The following is a 16,870-nucleotide window of genomic DNA, read 5'->3' as shown; positions in this document are numbered from 1 at the left end:
CCAACACTTGTATAAAATAAAATCTACGATAAAGCAAGCGTCAGTTTTAAAAATCAATATATCCAAAATTGTACATGACCCAGAAAACTGAACACTGAGCAACACGAACACACCAAAACCCGTGACGATCTCAGGTGCTCCCGAAGGTAAAGCAGGTCCCCTTTCACGTGTGACAATCGTCGTGGTGCTCATGATAAAAACAAACTTGTTGATAAGTAATCGAGAAAACGGTGGATGTATAAATGGAATATTTAGTTGAACACACGCGTAACATAAATCAATGAATGGGACAAGAACAGGCCAGTATTGTTTAGAATAGGCTATATACACTGTTAAAATATTAAAAGCTGCAAACAAAAATAGCATCCAGCTTTAGAAAAATGATTTGTTTTTATTTATTTTATGGGTATATATGATCGTATACAATTAAAAAAAACCAAAAAAAAAAAAAAAAACCAGCGCATCCGAACGCTCATCGGAGTATAGAAATATGTTACAATTTCTAGGCCTGAGGGCTCTACCGCAAATGGCGTCTGCTTTTACTGCGGATTCTATAAATACATAATAAGGACTATATGTACTCACTTCCCATTTGTTTAAGGCGTTTTCTGCTGATATTCGTTTTGTGGTTAACAGTTTTGTCGACCCGGACGGTGACATATTTATGACGCAAAAGCGAGACATGGCGATCCTAGATGGCGTCAGCGGCGTCCATATTTAGGTTCAGTATGATGTTCAACTTTTTTTTAAATGACAATAACTTTGCCAAACCTTTGTGAAATTTTACGGAAGTTGAACAGAAACTGCTTATGGTCAAAAGAGTAAACTGACTGAGAGAATAATATTGAAATTATATGGACATGGAGTTAATTTTCCAGTGTTTTACAAACAAAATTAACAGGTACTAAAAGATAATAGTCTGCATGGGGTTTACATTTTTTAAACAATTTCTTTGTCAAAATTTCATCGAATTAAATGAAACTTTAGCAGAATCAAAGCATTTTTTTACATTTTTTGTCTGTAGCAAAGTTTTGAAAGTAAAATTGAGAATGCAAATAGGGAATTTGTTAAAGAGACAACAACCAGACCAAAGAGTAGACAACAGCCGAAGGCCACCAACGTGTCTTCAATGCAGCGATAAACTCCCACACCCGGAGGCGTGCTTCAGCTAGCCCCTAAACAAAAATATACTAGTATACCAGTGATAATGGACGTTCAATGTTTATTCATTTTTCAGTATTAAACTGAGAGAATGTATGTTTTTTTTTTAAATAAATTAATAAACCTTCATAGATTGTCTTGAAACTTTGGTCGAGATCAAGCAAAATATTTAAAGAAACATCCGCTAATGGATTGATAAATGGATTCACTTCGTGCGGGGAAAATCTCAGATGAGGAGTTTTTGTTGTTTGAGAGCCCCTACGGCTCTCTTTAAATAAACATATTTTAAAGTTACTGGTTTTGACATTTTCTCTAAATCCAATGACCATTATATTTCAAATTAACAAAATGAATAATTTGCATAACAAATACACCATTTAGATTCTAAAGTATGTTGCAACTAGTGATCTTTTAATGACAGGAATGGTATCCATTCTCGATTAATTGTTAGCTTCCGGGGGCTTCGCTCTTTAGCTCTAACTCACTACCAGCAAGTGTTTGACATGGATCCGTTTGGGGTCCTCGAACCCCTCGCCAAGGTTCGGGCGTACACGTAAAAATGACCTAGCTACGCCACTGTAATAACAATAACACATTAGTTCTACTTGCATAACGATTCCATGCAGTGTTTGTGATTTTAAGATGATAAGAGATTCTGTTTCAAAAAGTTAAAGATGTCGGCTTTGAAATTCGGTCTTCACATATGCATGTAAAACATATATATAACCACCGACTATAATACACTAGTAATGATACTTTTTTAATGTGTCCTTAAAAAGAGGAAATTGCAGAAAAATTCTTCGGAGATTTTAAATTGAATACCTGCGACTTAAATTTATAGTTGATTTCAGTTTGTAAATGGCGTCGAACTTTTTGATTGGCGAACACCAATCTACAAAAGGAGATTGAAGGACCCTATCTTAAAATCGAAAAAAAGTTAGCATATATATAATAAGTCACATGTTCTGACGTCTATGTCCTTTTAATTCTTAAATTCTAGACCCTTATCTATGAAGAATGTTATGTTCATGGCCTCTTGTAAATTTTATCGATATTTGTGAAACCTTTTGTTTTTTTGATTTTTTTTTTTGTTTTTTTTAAATCAAACTAAATTACAAGTAACAAGAATGTGTCCCCAGTACACGGATGCTCAATCCGTACTATGATTTTCTATGTTCAGTGGCGTGAAAATGGGTAAAGAATTTTAATTTGGCATAAAATTAGAAATAAGTTTCAAGTTGATTTTACCTGAAGCGGGACAGACGAACGCACGGATAAACGGACGGACGAACGGACGAACAAACGAACGAAGAGACGGATGCACAATCCAGAAAACAAAATGCCCATTAATGGGGCATAAAAAACCCTACAAAAGTAATCAATGTTAATGGATTTTAATTTAAAATTTTAACAGTTAAAGTGTTTAAAATGATATCTTCAGACCGGAAAAAGTAAGGCACCAGAGCAATGTTAACTGGTTGGTCATTTTGGCCATAGATTGAAGCAGAATTATGATTTCTATAATGTCTCATCCAAACACTATCGTTTACTTCAAGGACAATAACAATAGTTTGACTTCCCCTTGAATAAGCACTGTAATCTCCATATAAAGAGATAAGCTGAACTCCATTTTTCACCATTTCCATGGTCATTTCATCTCCTTTTTTTTAAATTTAAAATGGAAGCAGACAAAATATAGACGCCTTTAACTGGAGCTGTGAAATAACAACGACGTGCATCAAAAGCATTTCCGATATTTGAGGTGACTTTATCATATATAACAGGTTGATATTCTCCAAGGCTGAGCGAATGTGTTAATGCTGCTGTGAAAGCTATATGTGTTTGCTGGTCTGACGAAGGAGAAGCTGTAATATACACATTACATTATTTTAATATTCTAGTATTGAAAAATAGGTGTACATAAAATTAATGTATGTAACTTATTTTACACCATTTCATTATTCCATATGCGAATTAAATGTCTAAGGTCTCGAAGAAGCGTACTGAAAGCCGGAGGTCGTTGTCTTAATTTACAACTGTGTTAAGCTTTTACTATTTGCGGCTTCTGTGTCAAGCAAGTCAGTGCCATTTAAGGATACACATAAGAGAACTAGATTTGAACCGTCGAGTTTAAAGCAGGAGATATACGAATCATTTGGTACAAGTATGTTTTGAATTATTAACGAACACTAAGTACATGTACCAATGTCGTAATGCTTGTCAATTTTGTATTAGCTTTGCTGATATTTCACTGATGTTTTTTTAAAACGACTATTTGTAAACTTATGTTTATCGATAACGTCCTAAATAAACTCAGCATATTGCATGTTTTTCAAACTTAATTTTGATGACAATATTATTGACCATTATACATTAACATAATGCTTATTAAAAGATATGATTTCAGTGCGGTAACGTCGACAATGTTTTAATACAAATGTAGAAATTAGAAAGCAATTAATGAAGAAAGTTCAAAAGATATTAAATAAAGGACCGAGGAACGAATCGACAACGAAGAGGAAAAACAGGAAAGTATACAATTTTTATTTTTATACGCCCGTCGTCTTTTAGACGGAACGTATTATGGTATACCGTTGTCCGTCCGTCCGTCCGTCCGTCGGACAATAACTCAAAAACACTTTCACCAATTTCCATGAAACTTAAGTGAATTGTTTATATCTATTGACGTAAGCTCCCTTTCGTTTTTTTTTAATTTCAGATTTTAAGTTTTGGATTTATGGGGCTTTATTCATAAAAAGGGGGGATTTTCAACACTTCGGACAATAACTCAAAAACACTTTCACCAATGTCCATGAAACTTTGGTGAATTGTTTATATATATTGATGTAAGCTCCGTTTCAATTTTTATAAATTTCAGATTTAAAGTTTTGGATTTATGGGGCTTTATTCATAAAAAAAGGGGGGTTTTCAACACTTCGGACAATAACTCAAAAGGCTTTCACCAATGTCCATGAAACTTTGGTGAATTGTTTATATCTATTGATGTAAGCTCCCTTTCAATTTTTATAAATTTCAGATTTTAAGTTTTGGATTTATGGGGCTTTATTCATAAAAAAAGGGGGATTTTCAACACTTCGGACAATAACTCAAAAAGGCTTTCACCAATGTCCATGAAACTTTGGTGAATTGTTTATATCTATTGATGTAAGCTCCCTTTCAATTTTTATAAATTTCAGATTTTACATTTCCGTGTTATGAATTTTTATGCTTAAAAAGGGGGAGGGGTTTCCAATTTTGGGACAATAACTAACACTTTCACAAAATTTTATGCAACTTTGATAAATTGTTTATATCTATTGACATAAGCTCCCTTTCCATTTTTATAAATTTTAGATTTTACTTTTTCTTAAGTAATGAATTTTTATACTTAAAAAAGGGGGATTTTATGAAACTTTGGTGAATATATTAATGTAACATCCCTTTTGATTTGTATATATATTTCTAGTTGATCATATAAATTCATTTAAAGCATAAAAGACAAGTTAAAAGAGCAACGGGCGTATCATGCGCTAAAGCGCAGCCCTTATTTAATAAAGATATGTCACCAGCATTTAACAACAGTCTCTTGTCAATACTGGAAGAACATACATCAGGCTGGTTACCATTAGTCAACACTCTCGAATCTTTTTCCCTTTTAAGTTCTTCAACAGTTTGGTTGATGTCACTTAAACGCTCTCTTAATCGTTTGTTCTCCATTTGAAGTTGTTTATTTTCCATTTTCATCTGATCAAATTCTTTTTCAATCAGGAACATTATATCCGCTTAAATGTATCGAAGTTCATATTTAAAACTATTTCGTAAACATAGAAAGGCGTCATTTCTTATGTTAAAAAGTAATCTATAATAATACACTGTAACATAAAAATTTATTCATTGTATAATATGTTTAATGTTGATTTATCTGAATAAATATTGTTTAAACTAAACGAAATTTACGTCATCATTAAAGTCTACATCCTGGCTTTCCGTTTTGAAATCTAAATACTCACATAAAAGGGGTAATCAAATGCAATACGTTTATAAAATTTGTCCAACTCCTTTATCTGATACGTATAATTATGTGAATCAACTACTTTAATGAACAAATTTATTAGTGTTCCATTCCCCGTTAAATGATAAAAATACAATGCAAACAGCGAAGACCCCATGTATTTACTATAAAAAGATTTTCCGTTGAAATCATGCATCAGCTCAAAATATAATCATCTTTATAATGCAAGGTAACGTACGTGAACAATTCAGATAGCAGGGGCGGATCCAGGAATTTGGAAAAGGGGGGGCGAAGTTTTTAATGTTCGCCGAGCGGATCGAGGCGAAAAAATTTTGGGACTTTTTTTAGGCTAAAAACCATAAAATAAGTGTAAAATGCACTTTTTAAACGGTTCATGGCGTGGGGCATGTATATTCTATAGTAGTCCGAGATTACTTTGACGTCCAACGGCTGTTTTGCCAGACAAGCTGGGGCCGTAGGACGTCAGAGCTCGTCCCATATCAAAAAGTGGATATTTGCCCACCCAAAATAGATGCGCTGCTTCTTCACTTCTGATGCCGACTGACGGCCTTGGAATTATATAAATCGGGCATCAATCTGTTCATTTTTCATTTATCTCAAATGGTGAAGTTGAAATCATCCCTTCGTAAATTTTACGGACGCCATCACGAGTTGGTTGACCGTTATGGAATAAACGTTTCACAAATGATATCGGATATGTTCCTTACGTCGTAACTACAATCCCCTTCCCTTTCATGAATGTGACCTACCGAATTAGACTATTTACCGGATTTGTTATCACACAAGCAACACGACGGGTGCCACATGTGAAGCAGGATCTGCTTACCCTTCCGGAGCACCTGCGATCACCCCTAGTTTTTGGTGGGGTTCGTGTTGTTTATCCTTTAGTTTTCTATGTTGTGTCATGTGTGCTGTTATTTGTCTTTTTTCACTTTTAGCCATGGCGTTGTCAGTTTGTTTTAGATTTATGAGTTTGACTGGCCCTTTGTTATCTTTCGTCCCTCTTTTACAAACTTTCATCTTTAGTGGTACTTAAATCCAATAATGCAAAACGTTAACAGACCGTTAGTTTTGAATTGTATCACACTTGTCGTTTCTGGACATTTAATAGCCGACTAAGCAATATTGGATTTTCAAGTTGATAACGCAATGCGGTTGTCTATAATTGTTCACACGCTTTGATGGACCATATTTGTTTCATTGGCAGCCATATCTCCTTGTTTTATCATACATGTAATAAATCAATTTAAAGATTATATATATATATATCAACTTTATTTTGTACATAATTTAAATAAAAAATGCTTGAGCAGAACAAATAAATATACATACATTTAAACTGTTCTAAGTCGGCATATTTTACATTATCCTGCAGAAAATCAAACTTGCCAAAACACAGGATTGTCCCAATATTCACAAGAAGGCAACATACGTAAGTCGTGCACATTTTGTTTGTTAGTGAAATGAAAGGTGTAAAGAGATAAGAACTTGTTTTGAAATATTTAGGTTAATAAGATAAAATAAAAAAAGCTTCAGTGTCAATACGTATTTTCTGTTTTTTCCCAGTTCAGACACCAAATTCTGACCAACCACAACTTATTTCAACCGCACATAACATCAAATAACATAGCATCAAGTCTATCAAAGGAGCTTACTAGTATTGAAAGTCGACAATATTAGTATCAATGTAGAATAAGTTTACATGGCGTTTTCAACACATATGAATTGTTATACTATCATATACTCTCTAAAGCCAACGACTTGTTGACTGAAAATACAATTTTCGTACGACCTGTTATCGTACGGATAACTGGCTCAGTTGATATGGTTACGATTCCCCATTCCCAATTACTCCTTGTACTTAATTATTTATGTAAAAACAAATCCGTTCCATCATATGAAACAAATTTCATGATAACTCGGAAATATTTTTTTCTCAAAATTATACAAAAACAAATTAATTTCATACAAATATTTCAATTTAGACATAAAAAAGAAAGAAAAACAATCAACAGGAACAAAATCAGTAAAGGTGTAAATTAAATCAAGAACGTTTTTTGAACTTATTGACGAGGCAGCCGAGCATGTCAAGGAAACAAATGAAAACTGTTATAAGGCAAATGAAAACGACTCCAACATATCCTACGGATGCCGCCGATACACGATCATCGGGAGCCGATATCTTGGAACGACGCATCCGGGTCGTATTGGATTTGTTGACAGTCAGTTCTTTCTTCATTAAGTCTAAATCTGCCTTAAGTATTTCTCTTAATTCATCAAGAGTGCGATTCATTCCACGTACGAAATCCCATTTGCCTTTTCCAACCTTAGAACAGGGACAAAAACATTTACGAGAACTGCTTGGTTGAACAGTAGTAATCTCCGACTGTTTCAATATTGTATAGCTACTAATAGTTTTTACTGTAGGTTCAGTTGTTACTGTAGATGTTTTAATGGTTTCAAATTCTGTAGTCTTCACTGTTGATGTTCGGGGTGTTGTCAATTCTGTAGTCTTCATTGTAGAACGTCCGGGAGTTGTCAATTCTGTAGTCTTCGTTGTAGAACGTCCAGGCGTTGTCAATTCTGTGTTTTTCGCTGTTGATGTTCGGGGTGTTGCCAATTCAGTAGTCTTCATTGTAGAACGTCTGGGAGTGGTCAATTCTGTGGTTATCATTGTAGAACGTCCGAGCGTTGTCAATTCTGTAGTCTTTATTGTAGAACGTCCGGGCGTTGTCAATTCTGTTGTTGTTACGATAGATGACTCCACTGACGTCATGCTTTCTGTAGTTGGTCTTGGTGGTACTATCAAAATATAAACAGTTCCATATTGTTAAAAAAACCCAACTAATTTCATCTTTTAAACTGAAATCTATTACATGATATCTTTTGTTAATTTTCTATATCTTTGCATCGTTGTTGAATTCACCATATAAACCGAACAGTTTTGATTCATAAAAAATGTATGCAATATCACAGATAAGGATTTTTCCCCACGAGACTCATATACAGCATTACAATTACAAAATGTATGTTATTTAAGATATTGTTCAATGAGCTTGCGTATGCTAATTTTGCAATACGAGAGTCAAAGATAATGTTTCTTGTTTCTATTTTAATAATGGTATTGGTTGAGATAAAACTAAATGACGGCTAAGAGATGATTGTGATCGCTCCATTTCCATGTAGGAACATTACATATTTGCCTAGATATGGTGTATATATTTCAGTTGGTAATGCATTTCCTTTCATTATATCATTTATAGAGAGTTGTTGCTCAAAAGGAAACTATTGAGCTAAAAGTTCAAACTGGTTAAGTCGAACTCTTGTTCGAAAATTTTACGGACTCATCGATAATTCGTTAACTGTCATGTAATGTCTATTTAACAGATGACGTAACCGCAATGCTGTACTATGTTATGAGAATGAGACCAACTAAAATAGACTTGTCACCGGATTTGTACTGACACAAGCAACCCGAATGGTGCCCCGTGTTTAGCAGTATCTGCTTACGCTTCAAAAGACCATTAGATACCACCTGGTTTTGGCGGGGTTTATGTTGCTCAACATTTTCATTTTCAAAGGTATATTTCGTATACTGTTATTGTTATTTGTTCATTTTTAAGTTTTTGATTCCGATGGCTTCGACATTTTGTTTTACGTGTGATGAGTTTTTTTTCTTTCTACGCACATTCCTTCTCAAATTCGAATGTTTAGATTTGTATGACAAAATGGCGATTAATAAGGGTTTTAAATACTGGGTCGATGCATCTGTTGGCGGAGTTTCAAAAGCCCAGAGGCCATTACTTGGGGACTGACATGAACTTTGGATTAAGGAATGTATCTCCATCATACAAAGATTTCTTCCTTGTTCGGCTTTGACTATACTTTTTGTACCATTTTGGATTATAACTCTTTTTAATGACCTTTTGATTTTCAATTATTATGGTCTCTAGCATCACTGAAGAGAATGTCTTGTCGAAATGCGCATCAGGTGATGACAAATTGGCACCGTTAATGTTAATACCCACTTTCGGTAAATGCCATTTTTTAATCTTTATTTATGACCGGATTTGAAATATTAACACGTTCCCAATGGTCAAGACAAATGATTACTAAGACAGCAATATTATATGGAGACGCCACAGGTAAAACAATATAATATAACGAAATAAAAAATGTATCTTAAATAAAGGCAACAGTAGTATACTGCTGTTCGAAATTCATAAATCGATAAAGAAAAAACAAATCCGGGTTACAAACTAAACCAGAGGGAATCACATCAATTATAAAAGGAGAATTACGACACAACAGAAACACAGAATTACACGAACTGTAATATAACAATTCCCATTTTCCTGACTTAGTACAGGACATTTTTAAGAGAAAAATGGTCAGTTGAACCTGGTTTTGTGGCTAGCAAAAACCTCCTGCTTTTACGGCAATGGTGAAAATAAGATTTAAATTACAAAATTACATGACCAGACTACAATACAAATAAATGGGAGAACATATAGGACAGAAAAAGGCACAAATAAAAGATATGAAAATATACTAGGTTTATTGGTAATTACTCACTTTTGTAAACCGAATTTTTCCATATTCCACCACATATTTGAGAGGTATCCCCACCACATCGAAATTGGCAATTAATTTCAGCGACCTTGTAGTATGCATCTGAGTCACCAAGAGAGTTGCCACACAAACAATGGTATAGATACTTAAACAGAATAATTAAAAAATTTTAATTTCCATATTTTGTTTTAGTAGTCACTATAAAATGTAGGTTGACTGCATACATAAATAATTTTGAAACTACTTAAAAAGATGTTGTACTGATGTCATTTACAAAACACTCATTCAATCCATTACACAATTGTACCAAGTTATATGACAGTTGCTTTCCAATTATTTAATGAGTTTGATCTCTTGAAATGGCGATATCATGCAGGAGGAAATTCCGTTTTGAGTTGAAGTTGGTTTGTTTTGTTATTTTACTTTTGTTAGAATGATCCAGTCGAAATATTTTGATCTGCAATTTTAAATAAAACGTAATTGATAACGACACCAATATTTGATCTGCTTTACTTACCCTTAACCTTACCCCATACACTATACCGAACAGTGGTGTAACAATAAAACATAAGAACAAACTATAAGAATAAATTGAAAAAGACATAAAAATCAGATCGATATAGAGAAAATTGAAAATACACTAGTAAGTAATAAAAGCATTACAGCCACACAGTACAGATCTGAGACTGTTTTTTTGTTGTTGTTTTTTTTTTTTTGTTTTTTTTTTTAATTAAAGAACGAATTATCAAAAACGAGAGCAGTATACAAGATAAGATAAATCTTCCTTCTCCTTTAAAACATCTGTACTTCTCCTCTTTAAAAAAATCCCAAACAAACAAAAGACAAACTACTTAACAACCTCCTGTTTAGAGACATTAACCTGAATTCAGATGTCAAGATCAGCTCTACATCCATATATAGAGTCAATGTGGCTGTCACTTCTGTCTTTTCTACATTTAGATAAATATCACTGCTATAAAATGGTAACTAACTACTAGTCATGACGGGTTGGGACGATAGTAAGAAAGAGACAATTCTGTAAACTCACCTGTAACCCTATATACTCGAATCCACTACACAAATCAATACACATCTGAAGTGTCATCAATAGATTCCAAGTGTGCTGATCTAACATTCTAGATTCGTCATCCGTATAGCAACCAAGGTATTGAATATCTAGAAAACATAAAGAAAAAGACACAACGGAAGTCGAAAATAGACGGACAGATAAGTAGAGAGAATAATAATCACAACATCATACAAACAACCGAGTATTGAATAACAGAAACCATCCAAACGTTAAAAAAAATATACTATGAATATCTTGTAGGATAAAATATCAGGTTGGTGCATACTTTTTTATATTTATTATCGACATTAAATATCACAAAGAACTTCATTTTAATATTGAAGCTTTTGCAGTTTGATTCAGCAGAAGAAACACCGACATACATAGCTAGATAATACAATTAATTATCGAATTACAAACACAATATGATATTAATTAGTATTGTAATTTTCATTGTTTCTAATAAATGTTATATCAGTATTACAAATCTAATCTTGAATTCTATCCTAATTCTATCATATTTTTGGGAAATGTTTATTAGAAATTCAAATGTGACGTCACTTTGTGCGTTGATGGCTTACTCGGCTGTGAGTCTTTATCCTAGGCAGAAAACCATAGCCGTATTGGTCACAACTTTTTGTAACTTTTGGTCCTTAATGCTCTTCAACTTGGTACTGGTTTTGGCTTTCGAACTTTTTTCATCTGAGCGTCACTGATTAGTTTTGTGTTGACGAAACGTGCGTCTGGCATTTTAAATTTTAAACCAAGTACCTTAGCTATTATTCATGTGTTTCCCTGTTCTTTATGTTCTCCCATTTATTTGTTTTGTAGTCCTGTCATGTAATGTTGTCATTTTAATGTTATATTTATCATATAATGCCACAAAATCAGGTTCAACCCACCATTTTTTTCTTAAAAGTGCCTGTACCAAGTCAGGAAAATGGCCATTGTTTTACTATAGTTTGTTTCTTGTGTGTTACATTTTAATGTTGTGTTGCTGCTGTGTCGTAGTTCTCCTCTTATATTTGATGCGTTTCCCTCACTTTTAGTTTGTAACCCGGATTTGCTTTTTTTTACAATCAATTTATGTTGCCTTTATTTACAACTTTTCTCATTTTGATGGTGTGTGTGTAGAGGGTTCAAATTTAAACATCAATATTTTCAAAAACTGTCATTTTTGTATCGTAATATTCCAAAAACAACAATAACGGCGATAGATCTTTTGCACGGTTTTCTTCTTTTCCTTTTTGGTAAAATATCATAAAGGAAGAGAATAATTCCTTCATATTTGTATTTGTTAACACTAAAAAGGAGCAAACGCTTTCTCGCAAATTTTTGTATCTGATGCAGAAAATTTAAAAAGAAAAAGTAAGCGACAGTCGTTAAACACAAACAAGATTTTGGGTTTTCACCAGGTTGCACCTTATAGACTCTACTTTATATAAATCAATATTATGTTCAAAATATATTTCACACATGTGACACAGTTGACACAAATGCACAGTCCTGTTATCACAATACATTTCAATGGACCACTATTTAATTAAAAGCTACGTATGGTGACTGTAGTCTTTATTAAGTCATAATTTAACAATGCATACCAAAAACAGGACCCATGGCACAAAACAATTTTGGTTGTTTTTTTATTTATATTGATGACAAGTGTTGAACAAATGCCATGAAAACTAATCTGCCAAATTTAAAATTTCAATTTGTTTATGTTAGATATAGAAAGATGTGATGTGAGTGTTGTTTATATTTTCTTGCGAATGAAGGACACAATACAAATATGCAGTAGTATATTTAGTATTATTATGAAGCAAAATTTATCCAAGGGCTTGTACAGAAAGAAAAAAAAAGAAATTAGCTCCGTCTTTTAGTTTCACCTTTCGGTATATTGATGATGTACTGTCTCTTAATAATAATAGATTCAGTGATCACTTACATTTAATATATCCAAGTGAACTTGAAATTAAAGATACTACCGACACAGATAAATCTGCTTCATATTTAGACCTTTTTCTCGAAATGACTACTGATGGTAGGTTGAACACCAAAATTTATGACAAACGGGATGATTTTAATTTTCCTATAGTCAGCTTTCCATTTCTGTGTAGCAACATCCCAGCGGCACCAGCATATGGAGTATATGTGTCTCAATTGATACGTTACTCTAGAGCTAGCACAAAGTACGTTGATTTTGTTGAACAAGAAATACTGCTTTTTCAAAAAATGCTAAGACAGGGCTATGAATCAATTAATTTAAGGTCATCACTAAAGAAATTTTACAGTCGCCATCATGAGCTGATTGGCCATTATGACAAAAGTTTGTTAGAAATCATATCTGATATTCCCCCTCCGTAATAATTACCTTCCATCATTACCGAACTGAACAAAGAAATAACACGACGGGTGCCGTATACAGTGCAGGAAATGCATACCCTTCTGGATCACATGATTTCACTCCCGGTTTTTAGTGGAGTTCGTGTTGTTTCTTATCTATTATTTATAACTGTTGATGTAAATGTCCTTGGGTTTTGTTAGTCTTTGTTTACTCCTTGGTTTTGATTGTTATTGTCCTTAGAACTGCGCACATTGAATATGCAATAGATGGAATTTAATGGGTCCCCACTAATATTCCGAAACAGACTATGGACAAGTATACTATTAAAGAGGTTTAATTGGTGCCCATGGCAGTACCTACAACCTATCGGTGAACTTTATCACCAAAACGTACATATAAATTAATGTCTGGTTATGTAAATGTATTTCAGTTGTTTCCTGTAATTAGTTAATACTTCAGCTTTATCATGTACATCTTTTGAATATTCATTTTATTAAATTTACTGTTTGCAAAAGTATAAATTACTCTAAATTATAGGGATTTTCTGGAAACTTAACGGAAAACCCTTGCCGTTTTTGGCACAACCTTTTTGATCTTTTGGTCCTCGATGCTGTTCAACTTTGTACTCGTTTCGGCTTTCAAACTTTTGTATCTGTGCGTCACACATAGGTCTTGTGTGGACAAAATACACTTCTGGCGTATTAAAATTTTGAACTTGTTGCCTTTTGTTGGCTGTTGTTCGTGTGATTCTTTGTCTATTGTGTTCTCCAATTTATTTATATTGTAGTCCTGTGTTGTCATTTTGATGTTATATTTCACATGGCCATAAAAGTGCGAGGTTTGGCATGCCACAAAACCAGGTTCAACCCACCATTTTTTCCTTTAAAAATGCCCTGTACCAAGTCAGGAATATGGTCATTGTTATATTATAGTTCGTTTCTGTGTGTATTACATTATAACGTTGTGTCGTTTGTTTTCTCTTATTTTTGAGTGTAAATTCACATTGCGATAAGACGTGTCACGGTACTTGTCTATCCCATATTCATGTATTTGGTTTTGATGTTATATATATATATGTTATATTTGTTTTTCTCGTGGGATTTTGTCTATATGTGTTACATTTTAGTGTTATGTCGTTGTTCTCCTCTTATATCTAATGCGTTTCCCTCGGTTTTAGTTTGTTATCCCGATTTTGTTTTTTGTCCATGGATTTATGAGTTTTGAACAGCGGTATACTACTGTTGCCTTTATATATTTTGTCAAGGATAAGATTGTACTCACGTCTTGCAATCACACTTTTTAGAAAACGATAATTTTATCAAATTCGAGCATTTTTGTTTGCTCAAGTTGTGTGGAAGTGTAGTGTAAAGAGTAAAAGAGTCTTAACTGGCAACCGAACAAACAGGATCATCATTACTTTATATTAATCATCCAAATAAATTTTTCTCTCTAAGGTCTTGATAATAAATTATCAAAAACATATCCATGAAGTTAAGAAATTATATCTTAATATATATATAGTAACATGTGCAAGGAAGGCACATCAAACCCTGTATCAATACTCTTTTATCAACCTATTTATTTCATTTTTATATATTTTTTCAACTGGGACAATTCTAAAAAAATAGTTTGGTGTTCGCATTAATTTTTGTTGAATGATGTATATCACAGAAGAGGAATTTTTATCATTGAGGGTATTTATTTAACAGCATGTGTATTAAAAATCACTTACATATGTAAACAGAAATTCTCCAATATCCACCACATTTTTGAGATAAATTCCCTCGACACGATAATTGACAATCATCAATAATCGTCTTTATGTACCAGCCCGGGTTCTCCATAGAGTTGTCACAGAAGCATTCCTCTGAAGCCTATAACATCATATATAAAATGCTTCGTCAACTCTATAATTGTGCTTATATATATATATATGAATGAAAGATTTAGACAAAAATAAGATATCTAGCTTGTTTCGTTTCAAACATTTTAAAATAAAAGAGGAATATTGAAAAATATTCAATTTAGATAGTCGGTTTACTTCACTTATGTCTAAACAATCTCAAAAACATCACAGTGGTTGAAATATTTATTCGCAAGTCAATAATATATCTGATGTAATATTTGCTTGAAAAAAGATAATTCAACCTCATTTGAAATTGCTTCTGTGTGACCTTTTCTTAACCTTTGTTGGAAGCGGGTTTGCTTATTGGATTAGACAACAAGAGAAAAACCGATGTCGTTGAGTTATTTTACCTGCAAATAAAATATATCTCTATCAGATTATGTGGAAATGGTTGACATTTTATCTATATGTTATTAATTTGACATGGCAAACAAAACTGATATTGGTTAGCTTTTGGCAATATCGGGGACTTCTGCTTCTTTTCAACATTGATCAATATTTGCCTCTTTTTTAATCATGTCACTTCTATTTTATTTCATAATGATATACAAAATCAGGATTATATCAAATTTTGCATGTTACTCATGGAATTGTTCCGTATCGACAAACAAAAGCCCCCAAAGCCCTACACAGAAAACTTAAGATTAAAATAAAAAAAAAAAACACATCACAAGTTTATACGTTTCATGTACATAACCTGTCCTTTCATACATCTTACCTCTAAGCCAAAGTACCTATAGCTAGTGCATAAATCTGCACACATCTCTATTGTCATATTGTCATCTGCAAACCGTGTGTCTAAAAGCCTATTCCCATCATCAGTATAGCATCCGAGGTACTGAATATCTAAATAAAATGTTACGTGAATATATTTGTTTACGAAATGTGATCTATATAATTATATATCACTGTGACGTGTTTGTCAGGTCTTTATGAAAAAAAAAAACCAAGGATACGTTGTGTATTAAATGCTATCATTGATTTCAACAGTGTTGTCTCTGATTCGCACTGAAAACAAGTCGTGTTTCAATTTTTCATTGTACTAATGAACTCAAAATCGTCAAAAAACCAATTTGTCGCTTTTTTTAATTTCCGCAATTTGCCTAAAACGCAGAAATCTACTTTCTTCGTCCGGTCTTGTTGTCGTTAGACTTTGAGTATTCTGATAAAATATAGGAACCCAAGGAACACAATACCAATATTTCATTTTAAATAATTCTTTGTCTTTGATAAGAAGTAACGTTACCTGATGCATTGCGTTTCTTTGTTTACATTGAAAATGACGTCATAACTTAAATAACGTCACAAGTAAAATCCCTAACAACGAAACCAAAATCGGAAACGTTACTGTATTTCCGTTTCTTTTTTTAACAAACATTTAAGTTACAAAAAATGTAATTCATACAGACTTCGTTCCCATTCACAGGTAATGCCTGCCTCATGTTATTGACTCAAAATGTAGGACTCCGACATGCTTCAGCTGGCCTCTGAACAAAATGCGTACTTGTTCAGTGATAATGGAGGCCATACTTAACCCCACAACATAAAAAATGAACTAGAATTAAAAATCAAACAAGACTAACAAAGGTCATGGCTTCTGACTTGGGACAGGCGCAAACATGCAACTGGTTCAAACATGTTTTGTGAGATCTCAACCCTCCTCCTTTACTTCTAGCCAATGTAGAAATATGAAGCACAATCCAACCAGTTAGGTGTAGTATGATCCCATCATAAATAAAGGCAACAGTAGTATACCGCTGTTCAAAACTCGTAAATCTATGGACA

At 33.2% G+C, this 16,870-nt stretch overlaps 1 protein-coding gene across 1 annotated transcript; it reads right to left on the bottom strand.

Annotated features, from left to right (window-relative positions):
- Positions 1-7,109: 7,109 nt before the first annotated feature.
- On the bottom strand, positions 7,110-16,352 carry LOC143057030 (uncharacterized). Its single transcript, XM_076230257.1, has 6 exons — positions 16,332-16,352; positions 15,804-15,931; positions 14,912-15,053; positions 10,815-10,942; positions 9,770-9,911; positions 7,110-7,996 (listed from the first exon to the last, which is right to left on the bottom strand). Exons 2-6 carry the CDS (start codon positions 15,858-15,860, stop codon positions 7,239-7,241), a joined length of 1,227 nt encoding a protein of 408 aa, XP_076086372.1. The 5' UTR covers positions 15,861-15,931; positions 16,332-16,352; the 3' UTR covers positions 7,110-7,238.
- Positions 16,353-16,870: the final 518 nt, after the last annotated feature.

This window comes from Mytilus galloprovincialis, chromosome 13, assembly GCF_965363235.1.
Source record: "Mytilus galloprovincialis chromosome 13, xbMytGall1.hap1.1, whole genome shotgun sequence".
Taxonomy (NCBI): domain Eukaryota; kingdom Metazoa; phylum Mollusca; class Bivalvia; order Mytilida; family Mytilidae; genus Mytilus; species Mytilus galloprovincialis.
The sequence above is the reverse complement of the archived record's forward strand: the minus strand, read 5'-3'. Positions and strand labels throughout refer to the sequence as shown.

Coding starts and splice junctions, on each gene's coding strand:
- LOC143057030 (XM_076230257.1), bottom strand. CDS start 15,860: ATGACAATAGAGATGTGTGCAGATTTATGCACTAGCTATAGGTACTTT. Junction 15,054..15,803: donor ATAGGTACTTTGGCTTAGAG/GTAAGATGTATG, acceptor ATGATGTTATAG/GCTTCAGAGGAATGCTTCTG. Junction 9,912..10,814: donor TCGAGTATATAGGGTTACAG/GTGAGTTTACAG, acceptor ATTCTGTTTAAG/TATCTATACCATTGTTTGTG.